The sequence below is a fragment of the Pelobates fuscus genome, chromosome 3 (genome assembly GCF_036172605.1).
Source record: "Pelobates fuscus isolate aPelFus1 chromosome 3, aPelFus1.pri, whole genome shotgun sequence".
Classification (NCBI taxonomy): domain Eukaryota; kingdom Metazoa; phylum Chordata; class Amphibia; order Anura; family Pelobatidae; genus Pelobates; species Pelobates fuscus.
The window spans coordinates 274,332,326-274,357,156 of record NC_086319.1 but is presented as its reverse complement, the minus strand read 5'-3'; the positions used below and the strand labels follow the sequence as shown (position 1 = coordinate 274,357,156).

The following is a 24,831-nucleotide window of genomic DNA, read 5'->3' as shown; positions in this document are numbered from 1 at the left end:
AAAAAAAAAAAAAAAAAATTGACCCTCATCCAGCAGCTCACTACCTTAGATTATGAAAATATGGCCAGGAAAAGCCTCCGATCCAATCAAAGTGTGCAAAGTTGCATAGCTAGACTAGACACCTTCAAGTCCATTGACCACACCGATGTGGGAAGTCAGAAGGGAAATGAAAGACATGTATAGCCCTAAAAAGCTGGGAACCAGGTCCAAGAGAAGATATATGCACAACACAGCTGGAGACCCTACCTACATACGAACCATGACAGCTCACTACATACAAAACCCAAATAATACCTTTATTGCTCCTGCTAACAAGTAGCTGACGAACATACTCCACCCACCCAGTAAAGAGACTGTGTGGAGAATGAGCAGAAAGCCCCACCCCACCCAAGGATAGTCAGACAGAAGGCTCCAACACAAAACCAAAAGCCTCCAACTTTTCTATACCACCCTCTAAATTCGTCTCTCACATAAGACGAGCTGGGGAACCCACTCCTTTGTACATAGTTCTATATAGAAGGAAGCCTGCATAGAGGCGCAGAGTGACGTAACTCAGCCACCCTATAGGGACATACATGACAGTAGACCACCAAAGCGAGACTGCCTAGTGACCGGGGGGACTCCAGCAGCAGGACTGCGCCACCGGTCTGGACAGGTCTCATAAAGAAACAAAACGTGTATATTTGTGTACAAAGCAAGGTCTATCATTCCAATGTCTTGTCTTTACCGTACCTGCTATGTAAAATGTGAATAACAATATAACGGGCAGATGCCTTCTTACCCCTACCCCCCCCCCTTTTTCTTCTGTACCCTAATAAAACAAATACAAATTGTCAAATTGAAAAAAAAATAAAAAATTCTCAATGTACCTATTCACAGACAAAATAGACGAGTCTGCCACATCCTTATGATTGCCATTTTTATGGAAAAAGGTAGAAAATCACAAGGTCTGCTAATGACATACAAGTAATTTTACGGGTATGGAAATCACCTTTGAGTAAATGCAGTATATAGCTGAAGCGATTTGAAACATATGCTAAGTCAGTCGCATGTCAACATCTTCTGTGCTGCTTGGACAGAAGCAGAAAAGCTAATACAAATGTCAACTAACTGGCTACTGCAATGCATTGATAATTAGGACATTAAAATATTGATATTATAGATGTACTAATCTGATTAGCACATCATTTGCTGCCTTTATTCCCAGAATATTTTTGTCATAAATAAAAAAATTAAATCTTCTGGAGATCTATTCTCTCCTTTCTCAGGTGTTCTAAAAACCGTCTCACCTGACCCATGTGTATTTTTATCATCTCGTCTTAAGCTTCTCACGAGAAAAATAAATAAATCGCAGGTTGCAGTGTAGAAATCTGTTGCAGATTGTTTGTTGGTTACAAAACGATCCCACATTAAATCCAAGATTCAGTGGGCAATGCATACAGATAAGCATTTCACTATAGGCCACTGTAACTCTCCTATCTTCAAGTGACTGAGAACTTTGGCTCTCTCACACTGTGCGAGCACACCTACATAACCCATTTCCTAAACCTGCAGTCCTATTGCAACTTGTTTCATTTGCAACTTTTTTCATTTATTGTTTTGTTAATCCTTCATATTTTGTCATTGACTGCACACTATTAGTCTTGTTTTCCACTAATCCATAAAAACTAGCATTAAACAGAAAGCGACGCTAAAGCAGAATTTGAAAAAGAGTACAACAGATTTCATGAACAGGTCTACAAACATAATCCAAGCCAATGTACTACAAACCTTTGATCCTGTCCATCCCAAAAGAGCATAAGGATACTCAGCATGCGGTGTAACCACCAAATCCACTCGCACTGCTCTCCAGCCCTTGGAGATCTGTGACTTCAGACAAGCCATCTGTTCTGCATCCACAAAATTGTATGGTTTTACTTCAAGATCTGTGTTCTGCGAGCTGCTGCTTGGCAGGGCACAGATGGTATAGTAGGTTTCATGGCCATCCATTAAGCTGGAAACTGCACGTGATGTATGTTTCCTCTTTTTCATGTGATAGTATAAGATCAAACCCTGAATGGAGAGATTTAGTGAGTGATGAGAACAGATATCCTACAATATTACACTGAAAGAAACAATTCACATGAAACATAATAAAATACACAGAGCAAAACGGTTTTAACTCCAATACTCTATAAATATACTGGAAATACAGGTGCCGTTTTACAATATTAGTAGTATAATGTTTAGATATAATGATGTAGCACACATATCTTAACAGTGCAATAAAAGTAAGCAAGAATTAGTTTTCATTAAACTAATGTACAAGTCTTTTTTAGTTTAGGTTTAGTTGTACTTTTGCTTAAAGGTAATGATGCTAGGGGATTTTTAAAAAGGATACTCAAATCATATTCTAGGCATCAACTAGATTTTGTCTTTTTATATTTATGCAGTGTTATTCTTCACTTTTAAATCTCATTAGTTCCGGCAAAATAAATAAAATGTTTTGTAGCTTTACACAGGGCATATCCCTGTGTCGTTAGCCACTCTCCATCTTTTCACATATAATCTTTCATATGATATGTATTCTGAGCATGCACTCAGAAACTGAATTGCTTACCCCACTGCAACCCAGAGCCAATCCCTGTCCTCTTATCATTTCTACCCTTTCCTCAAAGTAGAGCTTTAAAATACTATACCAATAAGACAATAGTTATAAAGTGGGTGAAGTCAACAGTTAAGCTCACTGGTCTCTCCTTGGCTGAGCAGAGTATATACTCAGAATACATCTAATAAGAAATGGTGCTTTGTGAAAAGAGCGTGGCTAAAAGTACAGAGTTCTGCTGTAAAATGTTACAAGCCTTTTTCTTTAAGCAAACAGATTTTAACAGGGAGAAAAAACACATAATGAATAAAAGGTCAAATGCAAATTCTGTTGATGCCCAAAGTCTTCCTTTAATGTGGACATGTCATTGTCTAGATCTAGGGAAGTGCTTGAGAGGGATACCTAAGACTAGTCAATTAACTGCCTCTCATGGTTATGTCAAAATATCATTTTTACAACACACAACGCTTTATTATTACCTCAACGCTCTGGCATAATGGGGATGGGGATGGGGCTAGGGCAGATGGCCTAAGCCACCTTGCCTCTACAGCACATACAGAAACTGGAGAAATATTGCTGAGCCTATTTAAGCCGCTCCATCGTTGCACACATTATAGATAAGTGTACAGACTGCTCCTGTGGGACAACCACAGAAACCATAGTTATGCCTTATGTTAACCTATTTAGACGCTACCACTTAGGCTGTTCTATCATTTTACGTTACCATTGTCTAGCGAATGAATCTGGACCACACTTCAAATGACTGTTCCAGAGTGCGACCATAATGATATCAAGGCCTAATACGCCTAATACACAAAGCCGCCAAAATAATATATATCACGATAGCGTCAATGTGTTATAAGTGTAATTAGTTTAAGCTTTATGATACCGGCTTATGTAATTTTCTGTCATATTATTATGCCTCACTATGCAGTCCCTCAACTCTCAACCTAATTGTACGTATTATATCTTGTTCCTTTTTAAAAAAAAATGTGCAGCCTACCATGACACGCAGTTTTTGTGCCGCGTACAATGCTCACGTTATTGTCATGTATTATTGCATACCTGTGTTTGTACCAATGCACAACAAAAATAAAGAGTAATTTAAAAAAATAAAAAATAAAAAAAATATTTTTAAATAATGGCAACCTACTATTTTACCCATTTAGACATTATCGAACTAGAAGTTACATTCTATTTTGTATCCCTACTCTGAAGATCTTGATTGTAAGCTTGACCAGTGACAGTTACACATTTCCTTCAAATGTATTGTAAAATGTTTCAAAGCATAGAGAAACAAGCTTAAATTGGTCTTAAAGGAACACTCCAGGCACCATATCCCACTGTAGTGGTTATGGTACCAGAAGTGTCACCCCTAGCATAAGTAGTAAAATTGTTTAAGAAACGTTTGACATTTACTGCGGGGTACCAGAGCACTTCTCTGCACTAAGCTAAACCCAGTGGTGTAGGGCTGCACTCATTAGCCGAGTGCACTCAGCTTCTGCACCCCATATAAAGTTTTCAAAACAAACCGTTTATCTACTTACTCTGGGAGGGCACTCCCTGCAGCATAGCCACTTTAACTATTTTGTTAATATATTCAAACATAGAATAACTTCTTGCATTTGAAGCTCATTTTTTCTTTAGGTTTCAAAAATTATTGCAATGACAAGCTATAAATAATGATCTAAATTAGTGCTTCTCAATCAAAGCACACCAAACAGAACACATAACAGTATCACTTTGCCCCACATAACATGCCATAGTCAGTTTTCCCATAAAATATATACCAGAGTCAATTTGTCCATTAAACGTATGCCAAACCAGATGCTTGTGGCCTTTGTGCATTGTTTTTATGGCTAAGCAATGTTTCATGAATGTGTGTGTGTATGATGATGTGTTTAGGAGTGACTGTGACAGGGTGGGTAAAGGGATAACTGACAGGGCGTGCAGGTGAATAAGATAATGTTGGCAGGGAGGGTGAGTGTAACAGGCAAAGGGAGATAAGTGTGACAGGATTGGGGAGGGGGTGGTTAATGTGACAGTGTGGTGTGGCATGGTTGGGGTGAATGTGGAATAGCTGAAGTAGGGAGTGTGACAAGATTAGTAGGGTTTATGTGACAGGGTGAGTGTGCCATGGAATGGCGGACTGGGCTCTCCCTCCTCTAGTCTAGTCCAAAGCAAACAAAGTTCCATTGTATAGAGAGGTGAAGAAGAGTTTAGGATGTGTCAGAAATCTAATGTATGGCGAGAACAGCAGACATAAGTCTGGCGTAAACCAAAGAAAATGCTTTGAAGAGTGACATGTCTTTGACGAATAGGTAACCATAATGATAACCAAGATTACGTCAAACGCATCATGAAATTCAGTTAACCCTTTATACAAAAAGGTAAATGGACCCCCTGACAAGAATTTTCTATGGTGTAATTGCGCCATCTACTGACCAAAATCTAGATGATAGTCTGTAGGGAAGACATACCCACAGTTCTCTATTGGTCCTATCAACTAGTGACGTATAGAGCACTTCTTTTTAAAATTAAGGACACTGAGGATGGACTCACACCTAACATCTAAGATCTGACATCTGGACACACCTAATTCTTTGCATCTCTTCCAACGAACACTTATCTTTAAAATTCAGAACAATTTTTCCCACAATTCTCATCATACTCTCATTCACCATTAATGGGATACATACCCAAGCCTGAAAATAGAAATTCTACAACATAACTGGTAATTATGCTGGTTTTATTTAATTTAAGTAATTTAAATGAATTGGTTTTACTAAAAGGCAGAATATACTTGAATAAAAGCTGTTGATTCCAACATTAAGGAGTCATGATTCGTTAATATTTAGAATTTGTAATTCCATTCCTGCAGGTGGACCAATGAAGTCTATATTACTTTTAACTTTAAAAATAGAATACCAGGAGGGGCGTGGTTTGAGCGCTGAACGAGATGGCCGCCTAGAGAAGGAGCTCCGCACCCGAGACTCCCAATACCGCCCTGTAACCCGCTGTAAACCTCGACTCACCACGTTAAAATCCCGATCCTGACTCAGCCCGAGGAGGTGCACCCCCGTACCCGCGGATGTCCAGCCGCAAAACCGGCAAGTACGGCCGCAGAGAGGCAGTCTCAGTAGCAGACATGCTCACCACGCCGAGGCCCGCTGCACGTGGCGCACACAGTGACCAGGCTGCATCTCAGAGAGGAGACGAGAGTCCACCCGCATGGTCGGATGCCCCTCCAGAAGCCTCCAACGCTGCCATCCTCCAATCCCTGGCAGAGGTAAAGGGGTATTTAGCAGCAGAGATCGCACGAACGGCGGCGGAAGTTAAGGCCGAAATCGCCGCCATTGGGGCCCGCACCACGGCCATAGAGCAACGCATGGCTCGCATAGTTACAGCCCACAACGGCTCCACAGCAGCCTCCAACGCCATGAAACAGCGAATCACGGACATGGAACTAGAGATAGAAGATATCTCTAACAGAGCGCGCAGAAACAACTTGCGCGTCCGCGGCCTACCTGAGTCTGTACCAGATGCTGAACTGGAGACTACCCTTATACACTGCCTCCGCCAAGGTCTGCCTGACATACCAGATCAACACTGGCTAATCGACAGAATCCACAGAGCCCTCCGGGCCAAGGGCCCCAACAACAGCCCGCCCAGAGATGTGATTATAAAGTGGCACTATTTCCAAACCAAAGAAGCCATACTGAAACGCAACAGAACACAAATATATAAATGGAACGAAGTAGAGCTGCAGCTATACCAGGACGTAGCGCCGGCAACGTTACAGCGAAGGCGAGAATGGAAACCGATCACAGACCTCCTCAGAGCAAAGGGAATCCGGTTCGCATGGGGATATCCATTCAAGATAATAGCATTTAATGGCGCGAAGCCTGCCGTCCTCCTACCCTCTATGGACGTTCATGCCTTTCTGAAGAGCGTCGACATCACGGCTCCTGCGGACCTCCATATCCCCACCAGCAACACGGAGGGACTAACCCTGCTACCAGAAGCGTGGGGAGCTGGTGGCTCACACCACCCCAGCACGAGGGACTCCAGATAAGAAGGACATAAAACACGCAAGCTTCAGCTGATTACCATAAGTTTTACATTGCCATACTGCATATTGTTATTGCACCTAAGATAGCTCATTATGTTTGGGACATAGGATAGTGGGGGGGTAATTTGCACTATGTCACTACGGGCGGGGGGGGGGGGGGGTGGGATGGGGGGGGAGACGAGTTGTGCCTCAGGGGCCCTGGCTGCTCTTACAAGCACCAGCCCACCTACTGTGCGGACAGGGGGTGATGTGGGAACTCCGACCACCCAAACACGTGGCAATAAGCCACCAGCAAAGGGGGACGCCCGCAGGCCTGCTAGCCAAACTAGAGAGCGGGGGGCAGCCTGGTCACCTCTGCCTAACCGCAGCCATCGGACAGCGATGTCTTACGGGCATGATACGGAAGACCCAGCACAAGCACACGCACAAAAAAAAAAGAAAAACTAGGAATAAATAAATAACCATATGATTGTAAAAATGCTTATTGATATATAAAAAAAAAAAAAAAAAAAAAAAAAAAAACCAGCCACAAGCACCAACCACGTACGAACTCTATACTAAAACCCTAGAAGGAAAATGACAGGCCCTATGCCTACCCCAGTCCCACCCTGCCCACCAACTACAGCATGTGAACCCTACTACCTAAGGTTGTATTTGTTCTAAATGGGAGCCTCGTTAGGGTGCTAGGCGGCTGAGCCTCCACCCCGCCTGAGGCGAATCCCTCGGCGCGGTGGATGCACACCCCCATAGCTCCTGGCGACTGGTAAGACCCGGAATTGTTATATTATTATTTTGTTACAGTATCGTATTTATACACTGTTATACCGACCCACCACTTAGGGGGTTGTATTGTAGAACTGTGAACGGTAAACACGCAGATCAATACTAAATTGTATTTTGCTTTCTCTAAGGTAGCAGACCACCTATCGTCTACTACCCCTTCTCCTCATCTTCTCTTTTCTTCCTACCACTCTCTTGCTTTCCTCTCTCTCCCCCCCCCCCCCCTCCCCCTCGGAGGAGCTACAACACCTGAAAGGACACAGATTACACGGAAGCAGACGGGCGAGCCTCGGACCTACAGTAAGCGACAAGGCACAGAGTGAGTACACCTTTACAACACACACTGACACAAAATGGACCTCAAACTGACCTCACTGAACGTTAACGGACTTAACGCCCCTAACAAACGCAGGTTACTTCTCAGGGAGCTACGCAGACAACAAACAGACATTGCATTCATACAGGAATCCCACATACCGCGCTCAGCTAAAACGCAGCTAACAAACCATATTTTCACGAAAGCATACACCTCCAGAGCTCCTTATAAAAAAAACGGAGTGGAGATCCTCATACATAAAAGGTGCCCCATTCAAATCACGGGCACACACACTGACACTGAAGGCCGGTACGTGGTACTCACAGGCACGCTGCACGCTAATACGTATCACCTAATAAATGTATACGCCCCAAACACCCCCACCCCGCAGTTCTGGACGAACCTAACCAGCCTGATTAGGGACCTCCCCAGGGGGATACTCATCCTGGGAGGCGACCTCAATGCCACACCCTGTCCCGCTTCTGACCGTAGTGGAGGCACACGCCTCCCCCGTTCGCATAACAGGGGAGCGCAAGATAAACTCCTACACCAGTTTATCCAGAGCACAGGCCTGCTGGATCCATGGAGACTCCAGCACCCTGGAGAACGGGACTACACGTTCTTCTCCGCGGCACATACCACTTACTCACGGATAGACCTGTTCCTTACAAACAAACTCGGCATGCATTGGCTTAAGACCACCGAGATTAACCCCATATCGTGGTCTGATCATGCAGACATTGCTCTTACTCTAAAAACCCCAAGCAACCACACCCCTTGGAAGTGGAGACTAAACGCCTCCCTCCTCAGGGATCCACACATCAAAGAGGACCTCCTCAAAGAAATAGTCCTCTACTTCCAAACCAACGACACCCCTGATATATCCCCAACCACCCTCTGGGCGGCCCATAAAACAGTAATCCGGGGTCTCCTTATAAAGATAGCGACACGACAAAAACAAAAAAAACACGAGAGGTTAGTAGACCTGCAAAACCAACTACGCAAACTAGAAGCACAACACAAGCAAACAGCCACCCCAGCCACGACTAGCGAATTGACAAACACAAGAAGATCCCTCAGAGAACTCATGACAGAGGACGTTGCTAAAGACCTCCTCAGGACTAAAAGACTTTTCTATGAAAAGTCTAACAAAATGGACACCCTCCTTGCGAGAGCCCTTAGACCCAGAGCTGCCAACACCTTAATAACAGCTATAAGAAACAAACATGGACAGGTCCTCACAACCCCTAAAGAGATAAATGAGGAATTCACAAACTATTTCGAGTCTGTGTATAACCACTCCCCCACACTAGCAGGAGATAATGCAACATACGCAGCAACGGTGTCCTCCTTCCTAGATGAAACCCAGCTACCACAGATAGGGGCTGACCTTATGGCACCCCTGGAAGAGCCCATAGATGCGGAAGAGGTAGAAAGAGCAATCGCAGGGCTCAAGGGGAACAAAGCCCCGGGCCCCGATGGTTTTGACGGCACCTACTACAGGGCCTTCAAGGACGAATTAACACCCTACTTAATGAAAATGTACACACAGTGGACTGGGGGGGCTGCCCCCAACCCAGACATGGCGACCGCGAATATAACACTCCTCCCCAAGCCAGGGAGGGATGCCACGCAAGTCACCAACTATCGCCCCATCTCTCTCATAAACTATGACGTGAAGGTCTATGCCAAGGTACTTGCAAATAGATTAAACCCCCTCCTTACCACATGCATACACGCTGATCAAGTGGGCTTCGTCCCCACCAGACAGCTCTATGAAAACACGAGAAGGGCCACTGACCTCATGTGGTGGGCCGGGAGGACTCGAACGCCTTCTCTGATCCTCTCTCTGGATGCGGAGAAGGCGTTCGACAGAATCCAGTGGCACTACATGTTCGCGGTCTTGCGTAAGCTACAACTACCGGACCTTTTTATAACGGCTGTGAAGGCCCTGTACACCAACACCAGAGCGCAAACGCTTATCCAGGGCGCTGAAACACGCCCATTTACTTTGACGAACGGAACACGCCAGGGTTGTCCCCTCTCGCCCCTTCTATTTATAATAGCCCTTGAACCACTACTTCAACGCATCAGAGCCCACCCCCACATAACGGGCATGACTATAGCGCAGACAGACTTCGTGGTCTCTGCTTACGCAGACGACATATTGCTTACCCTCACCGACCCAACACGCTCAGTACCTAACCTCATCACCCTACTGGAAGAGTACCGACTGGTCTCTGGCTATAAGATCAATCTGGACAAGTCGGTGGGCATGCCACTGGGGTTGACAGAGACGGAAGTGACTTGGCTGCAACGAGCCACGAACCTACACATCAGCCCCCGACCAATCAAGTACCTAGGTGTACAACTAACCGCCGACCCCAAGGACCTCTACACGGAAAACCATCAGAGACTCATGACCACCCTAATAAAAGACCTTGATAAATGGCACGAAAAACCCATCTCTTGGATAGGGAGACTCCATAGCGTTAAGATGAACCTTCTCCCTCGCCTCCTGTTCCTTTTCCAAGCACTACCAGTCAAAGTAACTAAGGGAGATCTCAAAACACTACAAACATCCATAGACAACTTTATCTGGGCGCACAAGAGGCACAGGATAGCCAGACAGACATTGTATACTCCAAAGAGCAAGGGGGGACTGGGGCTCCCGAACCTCTACCTCTACTACCTTTCAGCACAGCTTGCACAAATCATCGAATGGCATTCACCACCAGATGCCCATAGATGGGTCGACTTAGAGACCCTGCTCATGAGCTCCGACCTCCCGCAGTTCTGGATCTGGGTGCCACGACCCGACAGACCAGAACTTCGAACGAGGTGCCCGGCCATCCTGAACTCAATCAGGATTTGGGACTTAACAGCACATAAATATGCCCTAACACACCAAGTGTCTCCACTAACCCCATACCTCCGTAATAAAGCATTCCCACCAGGACTAGTGGCGAGGGATTTCCGCAACATTGAAAATACGGACATACAGCGTTATCACCAACTATATCAGGGGAATCACATCAAAACATTTGACGACCTCAAAGCATTGGCCCCACTAACCACGAAAGACTTCTTTCGTTATATGCAACTGCGTGACTTTGCGGGACAACCACAAATACGCACAGCAGCTCAGGCCAAATTTACCTTCTACGAAACAATGTGCACAACCGGGGGACCACGTACCGGCCTCATCACCCTCCTCTACACACAGTTAAGCGCACCAACAAAAAACACACAGACACCCACATATGTGGCACAATGGGAGGCAGATCTACAACAACCCCTTGAGTGCGGGGAATGGCAGGACGTGTGGGAGGCGGCAGCAAAGGCATCCATTTGCGTCCTACACCAGGAACAATGCTACAAAACCCTGATGAGGTGGTACACCACACCAGTCAAACTCTGCAGAATGGGTAAAACAACCACAGACACATGTTGGAGGGGATGCGGGGACAAGGGGACATACTTCCACATGTGGTGGACTTGCCCAAAAGCGAGCGCCTTCTGGAGCGAGATAGCCAAGCTACAAACAGAAGTACTACACAAACACATACAACCGGACCCCGGTGCATTCTTAATCGCAAAACCACTAGATGCTCTGACACACAGGGAACAAAAACTATTCAATAAACTAAACTTAGCTGCCAGACGAGCCATGGCACAGACGTGGTTGCACGCCGACTTACCCCCAATGGACAGAGTTACTGGAAACATAAAAGAAGCACATATCATGGACAAACTCACAGCTCAACTCAGAGACACGTACCCCTCCTTTATCAAAACGTGGGAACCCTGGGAAGACTATACCGACCATTAGACGACATAACACCGACTCGCACACACATACAAGAACATTGCGCGCATTTACAGACGAATAGCTCAAGCTCCAACTGCAAAGTGTAAGTCCGTCCCGCTCCTCCCCCCTAAGCTTCTCCCCACCCCCACCTATCTTTCTTTCTCTCTCCTTATTTTTCACTACCTCATACTGCATCTCACCTCTACTAAAATAAAGAAAAACTCATGCCTAAACTCAAGCACTCTCGATCGTGGCATTAGTACTTAAAGTACAAACTGCGGATAGGGAACGACACTAATACGCAACGTTGAAATACAATGGCCAGGTATTGACAAAAGCACCACCAACAGCAACCAGAAGAACTGAAGGTGCATGCCAAGTGGGGTGCCCCTAGCGGGTGTCGGGGTGGGAACAGGTGGCCTGCTGTGTGTGGCCGTCTTGGCGGCGGTGCGGGGCCATCTTTGGTGTCTCTGTGTGGCCGCCTGGATGTCCGCGCATGGGGGCTGTGGCTCTGGTACACAAAAGCAATGATGCCTGTATATAACCACCTGAATGTAAATAGACAGCTTACAATGAACATGTGTCCATCCCGGCATCCCTGTGTGGCCGCCCCTCTGTATATGTGTAACAGATATGTAAACTGTGCATGGCTAACCCGGCATCTTTCCTAGACCTTCTCAGAGACTAAGCAAAATCGATTGAATATGTTTCCCTATGTATATGTTACCATGAGTAATGTGCTCACTTTTGTACCCAGTTTGTGCATGACCTGACAAATAAAGAATTTAAAAAAAAAAAATAGAATACCAGGCAATTATCCAGATATATTCGGTTACATAATTTAGAAATACCGTAGTTAATCTTAATTAGGAATATTCTGCAAACGTAAAATCTGGTTAGAATTATTCTTATTGGATGGACATAGGTCAATGATCTAGTATTTGTCATTGTAATATAATAGGAAATCTTGAGAACTGCAGCCAGCAGTGAATGAGTTCATTCAGTGTGATTCGACTGTCAGCCAAAGTTTTTATTGCTTTATGCTGTGCTGCTGTGTTCTGTGTTCTGTGTTAAGGAAGTTTTAGTTACCCGATTTCAAAGAATCCGGTCGTAAATCTTGTTGAAAACTGAATACACATAACTTGCTATTTAGCCGTCTGTAATTTGTGTTAAATCATTGCCATATTGTATACTTATGTTATACCTAAATATTCACTGATTGTCACGCATGTTAAATATTATTGTCAAAAAAATATATATTTTATATAATTAATTTGTGAAATAAAAATCCTCTAATGAAACGTACTCCAGCATCTATGAGAATTAAAAATAGTGGGTAATTCTCAGCTTTAATTAATATAAATCGGGGAAACAGTGCCAAGATATCAATTTTGATATAATAAAAATTAAATGAATTTTTATGAAAATATTATTTTTAATATTTATCACCCCATATATATACTAGTAGTCCTGATGAAAGTCTGTGTGTAACAGACTGAAACGTCGATTTATTTATAAAGTAAATTAAAAGTTAAGTTTTATACTTATTCCAAGTCCTGGGAGTGCTATCTGGATTATCCATTGTTGTATTTTCGCCTGACAAGCACAGTGAAGGAATATTTTGAATTTCATGAAGTGCAGGGTTATTCTATATATATATATAATAACTTGTTTATTTAACTGGATCAGGGATATATAGGGTATACATGGATGATTTCCAGCGTCCCATGGCTTAGATGATATGTGCTGGAGTGTTATTGGAGGGGGCAGATGAGGCTGCCCCTATGCGGAAAGAGTGGCCTGAATAGTGATTTGAATTAAGGCCAAGCCTAGTTAATAGCAGGCAATCGTACAGCATAAATTGTGTGGAATCGTGTAGCTCAAGAAGTGGTTGGTGAGGTAGCATTTGACAAACGTGCTGAAGTATGTATCTAAAACCAGAACTGGGCACCATTTGTTGTAAGTAGGGTAGAATGGTATATTGACCAGAGGTCCCATCTGACTTGTTTTGGAATGATTGAGTGACAGAATGTAGTGATCCCTGGTTTTAGGAATATTCCTAGTTGTAAGGAAATCTGTGGCAGTTAGAGTGACAGAGGTGAATTCCCTTGGTCTTAGGAAACTGTAAAAGGCTAGGTATACGGCTGTTTTGATTACCATATTGGTATTTGGTTCGAAAGGAGAAGTATCTAATAAATTATATAGGGATTGGAATAGTTTACCTTGGATGGGTAGTCTCTTAGTTTGTCAGATTTCTGTAAACCTCTTTTAGCAAGGTTTTAATTTAATAAGAGGATAAGAATCCAGTTCTGTTAAAGTGTAGTATCAGCATGTGGTGTTGAATGCCTGTTAGGTAGAGTTTAATAGTGTTATAAGATCATTTTATCTTAAGGTGGCAAAAAGAAGTGAAACCCAATAAAGACTCCATTGCAAACTTGTCGTGAATATGCAAATCAGTAGGATTTCCTAGTGTTATCCGAGAGTGTCAAGTGGGTGAGGTTTTGTGCATGTAACAACAAAACATTTAATCCAACATGTCTTGAAATGGAGAGACAGAAGTAGCTTGATGGGAGGCAGTGGGAAGAGTCTCGTGAAATGCCTGCAAGTGGGAACGAGACAGGTGATCAGCGGATATATTAGAAACCCCCGGGATGTGAATACATGTAAGAAAATAATTGGTGAGTGTCTCCCACCAAAAGTGAGTTTCCTCAAAAACCTAATGACTATTATGGAGGATGATCGACCTTTGTTGACAATGTGGCAGGTAGCTAGGTTATCTAAGAAGCATCTGACTGAGTGACCAGCCCAACCTCATGGCAAAATTGAGCGAGCCAAGCAGCGAATGTAGTTCCTTCCAGTTGCAGAAACCCAATCGTAAGGAAAGGTCGATACCTGACAAAGTTTGCTCAATTTTTTCACGAGGAAGACAGGTCAGCATATTAACCGAGTCTAGTTGAATTCCTAGAAAATTAATCTTTTTGGGGGATACGGATATACCCAGGGATTCAAAAAGACTGACTGACTGTGAGGGGGGTGAGAGGAATCGTGAGGTAGTCGTCCAAGTAATGTATAACAGTCAGGCATCTGCACACATTAACTAGCAACCTGCATAGGGTTTCCGCAAAAATATTGAATATTTTGGGGCTATTCTTGGAACCAAACACGAGTCTGCAGAAAAAAAAATAATATAAACCATGCCACAGTGAGGGGTGAAATAGGAAGTCATTTGAAAGCATTGACAATATCAGTTTTACTGAGCCATGTCCCTGCCCCTGCTGCGAGAATGGCTCAGATGGCATTGTCAATGGTGGAGTATTGTAAGGAAAACTCTTCTGAGAGTATGAGAGAGTTTAGACTAGGAACCGTGGAGGAATGTGGTGGCGATAGATCAAAGATCAATTTTCTTTTCTGAGAAGATTTGCCAGTGATTATCCCAATAGGATTTGTTCTCCATGAGGTTAAGGGGGGAGGGGGGGGGGGGGGGGGCTAAAAGTGCCAAGACCAAATCCCTGTTCCAATTCAGTCGTTATCAGTTTGTCTACAGAGTCTAGATCTGCTAGGGCTGACTGTAAATTGTAACATTCAAGCTTACCAGATGGCAAGTGAATGATACCTGTGTGAAACCCCCGTGATAATCCCACAACTAAAAAAACGTTAACCAAGGGTCGAGAAGGGTGGTTCCTTAACAATTAAGAAAAACATACAATATCAATACTAGTGACGTAGGGTTTGGGGTACATTTTATTTGGGCACATGGATTTGGCATGAGCCTGGAAACAATGAATAAATTCAATTCGCCTTTTCAAACCCTTCTCTGCTAACATTGCTGTTATTTATCGACCCCCTCTTCTCTTCCTTGACCACTTTGCTGCCTGGCTACCCTATTTCCTCTCTCCTAATATTCCATCCCTAATTCTCGGGGACTTCAACCTATTAACCCACCTTTGACCTCTTGCTTCCTCCCTCGGGCTATCACAGTGGGTTAATTCTCCCACCCATGTAGCTGGCAAAACCCTTGACCTAATCTTCTTTTATGCATGTACAGTATCTAATATCTGCAACACTCCATTTCCTCTCTCTGATCACCACCTCTTATCCTTTACTCTCGTGTACCCCCTCACCCAACAACCTCAGCCTAACCCCCCTCAACTCTTGATCTCCAGCAGTTGTCAGTTGATATAGATTCACGACTGCTGTCCATCCCTTCCCTCTACTGTCCTTCACTGGCCATCTCCACATATAACTCTACTCTTACATCTGCCTTGAACGCTGCAGCACCGCTTCAAACAAGCACCTAAAGGAGGATCCGCCCCCAACCATGGCATACTAAATCAATACGCTACCTGCAAAGATGCTCCCGTTGTGCTAAACGCTCCTGGAGGAAGTCTCACACCCACTCAGACTTTCTCCATTATAGATTCATATTGTGTTCATACAGCGCAGCCCTTGCCCTTGCCAAACAGTCCTACTTTTCCTCTCTCATTAGTTCATGCTCCCGCAATCCCAGGCGTCTCCTTGACACCTTTAATTCTCTTCTTCGCCCTGCTGTGGCCATCCCCCAAACTAACATTACTGCTGATAACTTTGCATGTTACTTTACTGACAAGATTGAACAGCTAAGGAAAGAATCCTCCCCTCCTTGCCATTCTGTTTCTCAACCACACATGCCTTTCCTACCCTTCAGACATTCTACTGACCAAAAGGTGGCTGCTCTACTTTTTTCCTCTCGCCCCACCACTTGCCCACTCAATCCTGTCCCATCTCACCTTATTAGATCTCTCTCCACTTGTCTTGTGCCTTCCTTAACGCACATCTTCAACTGCTCTCTCTCTTTTGGCATTGTCCCTGCTGACCTTAAGCATGCCACTGTAGTACCTATACTTAAAAGAAAAAAAAAAAAAACATTCCTTGACCCGTCCACCCCCTTTAACTATCATCCCATATCCCTGCTCCCTTTTTTCTCAAAGCTTCTGGAAAAACTTGTCTTTACCCGTGTGTCTCATTTCCTCAATTCCAACTCTCTCCTTGACCCTCTTCAATCTGACTTCCGCCCTCTCCACTCTACTGAGACTGCGCTTATCAAAGTTACTAACGACCTAATTGCAGCTAAATCCAAAGGCCACTACTCCATACTATTTCTTCTTGACCTCTCTGCCGCCTTTGACATCGTTGATCATGCCCTCCTTCTTCAAACTCTTCAATCACTTGGTCTCTGTGACTTTGTCCTCTCGTGGTTTTCCTCTTATCTCTCCCAACGCTCATCTAGTGTCTCCTTTTCTAATGATACTTCCTCGCCTCGTCCTGTCTCGGTTGGAGTCCCCCAAGGCTCTGTCCTTGGTCCCCTTCTATTTTCTCTTTATACTGCCTCTCTTGGCAAACTTATTACCTTTTTTGGATTCCACTACCACATGTACGCTGATGACACCTAGTTATATCTCTCCTCCCCGGACCTCTCCCCTGCTGTCCTGCAACGTGTCACTGCTTGCCTTTCTTCCATTTCTGACTGGATGTCCTCCCGCTTTCTGAAACTCAATCTCTCTAAAACGGAGCTCCTTGTCTTTCCTCCTCCTAATACTGATCCTCCTCTTTCGCTCTCCCTTCAAATTTGTGGTACCCACATCAGTCCATCCTTGCAAGTGCACTGTCTTGGCGTCATACTTGATTCTGGCCTCACCTTTGAGCAACCCTCTCCTGATTGGTCTTCCCAAAAGCCGTACTGCACCGCTACAGTCCATAATGAACGCTGCTGCCAGACTGATTTTCCGCTCTAGTCGGTTCTCTCACACTTCACCCCTCTGCCAGTCCTTACATTGGCTTCCTGTATCCTATAGGAGTCAATTCAAGGTACTAGTTCACACCTATAAAGCACTGAACAACTCTAGCCCCTCATATCTCCTCACAGATCCATAGGTATGTCCCTTGCCGGTCTCTCCGCTCTGCCCGTGACCACCTCCTGTCCGTTGTCCGCACCCGTACAGCCAACTCACGCTTGCAGGACTTCCCGCGGGCGGCTCCCTTCCTATGGAATAGCCTGCCTACCGCCATCAGACTCTCCCCTAATCTTGCATCTTTTAAGAATTGCCTTAAAACCCATCTCTTTAGGAAAGCTTATGGCCTCCAAGACTAACCTCTACCTCACATACCGGTCTCTTGCTCTCTCCTAAAGGGCAGCCCACCTTATTTGACTGCAAATTCCTGTCCTAATGTGTTTTACACCCCACCTCCTATAGAATGTAAGCTCGATTGAGCAGATCCACAAGCTTATGCATGTACACAACCGGTTCTATCTTTTCAGGATAAATGGAACAATAAACATTCAGGCAAAGATAACTTTTTATTCAACCTCGGGTCTATTGCTTTAAGCACCAATGAAATATCCCCATACGCATATGTCCTATTCTCAATTACATCCTGGGAGGCAATAAGGAGCGAAACCAGGTTAACATCCTTGCCTTTCAGGATGTCCTTTTAAAGATGAGCTGGAATCATATGCGATGGGTTTATAGCCTCAGGGGCTCTCAGTGGAACCAGAGAATTACCCGGTTTTGTCGGTGCAGATGCTGCTGGGATAGCATCTGTGGGTCTAGTAGGCAATGTAAGAATACTTGTAGTTTCCAACTGCTCCAACCAATCGTTTATCAGTCCAATGATAATAAAGATGCTATCATGGCTTGGACACCAGGCGGCTGGGATCCACTAGGCCCCTACCCAGCATCAGAGTTGTCTCTGTTAAGATTAAGACTCTTAAACAACTCTGCTTTCCTGGCAGTGGCCGGAAATTGGATATTCCTCCTGCAGAGTTCAGCAGTGATACGTGGTATAGTCCACGATCTGAGCGATGGACTATTTGTGTCTTCTCTGCTGGAAGGAGTACCAGACGTAGCAGGAGTGCCTGGAAGGGACATCAAGAGCCTTGGACATACAGAAATATAAAAGTACCGTTTAGTGTGAAAACCCAGTAGATACTGGCAGGCTAGCTATTGCCAAGTGGCAAAACAATTCCACTAAAAGTGACAGGTGAGGCCCTGCTAGTTGCCAAGCGGCTCAAGAGGCTCTAACTATGTGTTGGCTCGGGGGGATTGTTGAGGCCAGCGAACTTTGTGGCGGGGTATCGGCCTCTCAGTGACATTTAAAGCAGAAGATAGTATGGGAGTGACAGGTGAGGCCCTCTCTATGCGACTATGCGAGGCAAATAACTATTGGACCGATGGCGTATACCTCCGAGTATTAGGATGGGTGTTGGCCTCACAGGACCACTAGACTATGGCATAAAGGCCAGAAAACGTACCATATTGGGCACCTAGATACCCAACAGCAAATTAATTTCTACTAATAGGGGACCCTTTTTAGACCGAAAAAGTAATGTCGTACCTGAGACTGTAAAGTCTGAAAGTAGGTTCCATAGAAGTAGAGTAAGGATAGTATAAATGGGTACAGCAACCTAAAATTTAAAAAAACGTAGAACAGTATCTGAGAACGAATGCTTCTGTGTGTGCCAGATCGTGGACCCAAATAAATAAAAGTAACATACCCTACTGTTGGACACGAGGCAAATAATGGCAAATGCTGCCAGGAATGATGAGCACCCTGACAAAAAAAAAGTTGGACAAAGCATGTCACCTAAATAAGTGAAACAAGAGAATAAACAACAGAGGAAGGTGTAGAATTATGACATGATTATATATATATATATATATATATAAACTTGTGACTAACCTAGAAATGACAACTTCCTGGACGTCCAAAGATAGAGAGAATATATATATATATATATATATAGACGTACCCAGCATAATCTAAAACATGTAAGATATAGGTTTAATTTAATAACCGATGAACTATCTTATATAATATAATTTTAATTCACTAGGGTACAGCGCTACGGAATTTCCTGGCGCTATATAAATAATAAAATAAATAATATAAAATCAGACTGCAGTACCAGGCTATGCACATAGGGGGATTCTGCTAAAAACATTAGAATTACATATAACAAAATATATTCCTATAACTATCTATTTAAGAGAACTAACGTTATTTAAGGGAATCGGGAAGATTTGCACAAACACTCCGCAACCGAGTGTTTGTGCGACTCCTAGAACCGAAAGAGAACTTGTTTGCATAAGTTTAGAAATACGCACAGAATTTAAAATGCGAAAAAGGAACCGAACAAATTATTTGTTCGTGCGGGTAAAAGAACCGAACAAGCCCCACGAAGCTCAGCATATGGGAATAACTATATGTGCAATTATGCCCGAACGGGCCGAAACAAATTAAATGCAAGCGTGCGAAACAAGTAAAGGGAATAGACCCAAACGGGGGTAACGCTATGAAAACACGACTGTGGCGCGACTGTTTGGGTCTCGACTTATAGGCAAGAGGCTGCTTCTGAGTCAGTCTCCGAGGAAGCAGAAGTAGGAAGCGGGCTGGAGGTGAAGTTTAGCAGTCGGTAAGTGGTGAAAAAAAATGGACAGCAAGCTAGGAGACAGGACCATGAGGATACAGGTAAACTTGCAAAATGGCGACTTGTGAGTGACCGAAAGTAGTCACAACTCAACTCGCCAGACCAATAACAGTATGGGAGAGAGGATTGGAGGCCCTTATAAAGGTAACCCCCAAGCCTCTCCCAAAACAACAGGCCCAGCCTTAAATATATCTCTATCTCAAGGACGGTGAACTCACAGAGCTTTGCGCAATAAAATGTAAAATATTTATTTACAATTATACACCAGAGAAAACCACTGTGACGGACCGCCTGGCACCCCGACTGGGTACCTCCGTCAATCACTGCACTGGAACACCATAACCACCGTAAACCCCACGAGCCGCTGCAGCACTAGAAGAGCTAGTGATTATACTCAGGGGAGTATTGTGATATAGCAATCTCCAGCGTGTATGTACTTCTTCAATCCCCCAAACATGAGTCAAGACTTCATGAAAGGGTAAAGCATTCTGTTTAACCCCTTAAGGACCAAACTTCTGGAATAAAAGGGAATCATGACATGTCACACATGTCATGTGCCCTTAAGGGGTTAATGGAAGCCACAGCTGGCCTTTTATGCAAGTCCCCAAACAAGGTGTACGCCCCATGGATCTTGTTGGGGGACAGGGACACAAAGCTTACAAACCAATCAGAACAGTAATTAAATGTACAACACTCCCATAACAAACATACAATCCCTCCCCTCTGCCTGTGAGATAATTGAGTCAGATATTGCATTAACCCAATTATCTCCAGGCAATGTCCCCAAAACACAACATATCCCCATGAATGTTACACCCCCTGATAGATCTGGGTGAACAACATATCCAAAAATCACCCAGATCAGTTCAGGGGTTCAGAAATTTTATGGAAGTCATTTATTTGACCGACCGCCGTCATGGTCCCATGCCCAAAACAGTTCCAGAGAATCAGGGCTTGCGGTCGCTCTAGTTCGGTAGTTTGAAAACGAACAAACAACCGAACAGAGTCAGTAGTCTTACCCTGGAGCTTGTTCCCCTCATCCAGACGAATGATCTCACTGAACAGTGCCCTTCTAAGCTGAATAGAAACTAGCGCAGGCGATGATGGAGGTCCAGCGGTGTTCGGGAATTTCTGTGTCCGATTTCAGTTCCATGCCCAAACATCGCTGCCTGCGTTCATGCGAAACAAGATGGACGCCACCTCGTGTTTGTTCATAGGAATTGCGGCCACCCAGACGAACAATTAGAACACTGTGGTGAGAAACGTTCCAAGTTGTTAATAGGTGTTAACAAGCTCCAGGGTAGTCTCTGTTCGTGCGGTTGTTCGGTAAACGAACCATATAGTCCCAATTGCCCAAACAGAGCCTGTTTTGAAGTATTATAGCCAGGTCTATTGCAGGGGCCATAGTCACAGGGTAGGAGGAGCCAGTGACGAGGCTACTTTCATCACAACCACCATTTAAAAAAAAAAAAAAATAGTAGACCCAGAGTTTGCAACTTCTACTTAGAGTTCATTAAACCATATCCCATAAACTATGAGTAACAGAAGTTAATATGCCATGTAATTCAGGACATTGTAGCAAATCTTATTCATCAGAAAGGTTTACAGGGAATTATAAAAAGTTAATCACAAAATCATGACAGCTCAAGGTTTGGGAGTGGTGCACAGGTGAGATTCCGGTACAGGTTCTTTCACAGTAAATTGCGTTGATCAGGTTACTCTAGTTGGGGACTACACTACTTGGCTATGTTGAATTCTGAAAAAGACTACATTTATAAGCAGTTATAAATAAGGGATTAAGATTGGGGAAATGATTGCTCCTTAACCTATGGAGAGAGGTTATGGTGCTTGTAGCCTCAGTTTAATCTAGAATTGTTATTTTATTTATTAACCCCTTAAGGACCGGTGACGGTTCAGGACCGTCATCGGCATTTTTGCGTTGCCGACCGCTGACGGTCCTGAACCGTCACAGCGGTCTTATGTACTTACCCAATCGCCGTCGTTCCCCCAGCGGCGATCGGCGGTGCTCCCGGTGTGGGGAGACTGCGTGCAGCCCAGACAGTCTCCCCATGGCGGATTAGGACCCCTGGGGCCATGTGATCACTTAACAGAGATTAATATATATATATATATATATCTCCATTTTTATTAACATTAACTTTCATATATATGTCATACTAAGTGTATTTTTATATTAATATGTACATATATTAATATAAAAATACACTTATAATTAAATTACACACATATATAATATATATAACTATATATATTATAAAATAAAATACAAATAAGTAATTTAAATTAAATAAAAAAAGGTAAACATTTAAAAAAAATTATATATCTATATGAAATTTTATTCTAACTGTATTTTGATAATATATATATTTATATCAAAATACACTTAGAATGAAATTGTATATATATATATATCTATGTATATATAAATAAATATTAATAATAATATGAAATATACATATATCCATATACAAAATTACATGAATTATATAAATATAGATGTAGACTTCAAATATATAAATATGCATATATATTTAAATTCTACGTGCGTATTTATGTAATATTTTTACATAATTAAGTAATTTTATTGATTGCAATTTGAGGGACCTGCATGCCAACCCAGGCCGAATGTCCAGAGAATTTAATTTGCTAGTACTGTATTTTACCCTGTGACTTTCTTTGACACCCTAAAACCTGTAACATGGGGCTACTGTTTTACTCGGGAGACTTCGCTGAATACAAATATTAGTTATTCAAAACAGTAAAACATATCACAGCCATGATATTGTCAGTGAAAGTGACATGTTTTGCATTTTTCACACACAAACAGCACTTTTACTGATGATATAATTGTTGTGATACGTTTTCCTGTTTCGAAACACTAATATTTGTGTTCAGCAAAGTCTCCCGAGTATAACCGTACCCCCTATGTACAGGTTTTATAGCGTTTATGAAAGTTACAGGGTCAAATATTTTTACATTAAAAATGGCCAGGTTGGTTACGTTTCCTTTGAGAGCGTATGGTAGCCCAGGAATGAGAATTACTCCCATGATGGCATACCATTTGCAAAAGAAGACAACTCAAGGTATTGCAAATGGGGTATGTCCAATCACACTTAGTCACAAACACTGGCCAAAATTAGCGTTCAATTTAGTTTTTTACTTTTTTCACACACAAACAAATATGACGCTAACTTTGGCCAGTGTTTGTGACTAAGTGGCTACTAAAAAAGACTGGACATACCCCATATTGAATACCCTGCGTTGTCTACTTAAAAAAATATATATATCTACATGTGGGGTGTTATTCAGAGATTTATGACAGATCAGAGTGTTACAATGTCACTATTGGTAAATTTTTAAAATGTATGTTTTGAAACCGCAATATCCTACTTGTGCTTATAGCCCTATAACTTGCAAAAAAAAGCAAAAAAACATGTCAACACTGGGTATTTTTAAACTTAGGACAACATTTTGAATCTATTTAGCAGTTTTTTCATTCGCTTTTGTAGAGGAATAAAAGATTTTTCAAGTAAAAGTATTTTTTCCAATTTTTTTATCATATTTTTTTTTAAATTAAATTACATGAAATTATATAAATACTGGTATGTAAAGAAAGCCCTTATTGTCCTGAAAAAAACAATATATAATTTGTATGGGAACAGTAAATGAGAGAGCGGAAAATTACAACTAAACACAAACACCACAAAAGTGTAAAAAAAGAGGCCTTGTCGCAAATGTACAACATCGCAAAAACAGTCCGGTCCTTAAGGGGTTAAAGACTGAGGCAATTATCCTAGTAATGAACCAAAACAAAACCAAGAATGTGTATTAAGTGTTGTTCCACAAGAATTTAAACTGTTACTCTAATCATGATGAGCATTTCAGTGATTTGAAGTGGTCATAGTGCCTAGAGTTCCTATGTGAAGCATTTTGGGGGGTGGGAATAAAAGCCAGTAATAAAACACTGCACATACAGAGATTAAGCCTTCTGCTACCTAAGGTATAACTCCACATCTGGCAGAATCATTGGTAGTCATTAGCTAGTCTGAAACAGTTGGAAAAAAAATGATTTCACCTTCGGTGGGAAAGGATCCATTTCTAACTTCTGTAGTATTATGCGCTACTTTTGGAGGTTTTATTATTCATTTCCCTTTTTTAATTATCATCATCAATAACTACTTTGTAGATTTGCCTTCATATTATAGACAGTATTTTTCATGCAAAGTGTTTTATTTGTAGCACCTTGCTATGAGTTTGTGTTTCACTATAGATTTTACTAAGAGACACTATGGTCATCAGAACAAATACAGCTTATTGTATTTGTTCTGGTGAGTATAGCCTGTCCCTGTAAGATTTTTAATGTAAACACTGCATTTTCAGAGAAAAAGCAGTGTTTGCATTAACACCTCTAATGGCCTCTCGATGTACTTCCCCGGACAGTGCTGCACACGTTCAGCATCTCCACTCTCTGTATTGAGATGCTGAAAACTTTCCCTATAGATATGCTGATTGGCCAGGGCGGCGTTTGGCTCTGCTCCCTGCTATGGCTCCTTGGCTGAGGTTTTTAGAATTTAAGAGCTCAGCCAAGTCAACCAATCCTGATGTCAGCCAAGGAGACGAATCAAGGGCAGAGCCATATGCGAGGAGACCCAAGCATCGCTGGAAAAAGGTGAGTAAATCACCTTTGCAACCAGGGGTAAGGGGGGGCCCGACCACCTAAACGGTAGTTTAAGAGCTATAGTGTCAGGAATACAGGTTTGTGTTCCGTATGCTATAGTGCCCC

At 43.0% G+C, this 24,831-nt stretch overlaps 1 protein-coding gene across 6 annotated transcripts in view; it reads right to left on the bottom strand.

Annotated features, from left to right (window-relative positions):
- Nucleotides 1-24,831, bottom strand: part of LOC134603017 (DNA-directed DNA/RNA polymerase mu-like) — a 77,778-nt gene that overhangs the window by 39,342 nt on the left and 13,605 nt on the right. For 4 of the 6 annotated variants that reach the window (XM_063448588.1, XM_063448587.1, XM_063448586.1 and 1 more), the window contains exon 10: nt 1,771-2,052. In XM_063448588.1, the coding sequence (XP_063304658.1) occupies nt 1,771-2,052 (282 nt within the window). Of the gene's footprint in view, nt 1-1,770; nt 2,053-14,025; nt 14,163-18,934; nt 19,005-24,831 lie in introns of those variants that run through there. The other 2 variants (XM_063448589.1, XM_063448590.1) reach the window with 2 other exon arrangements.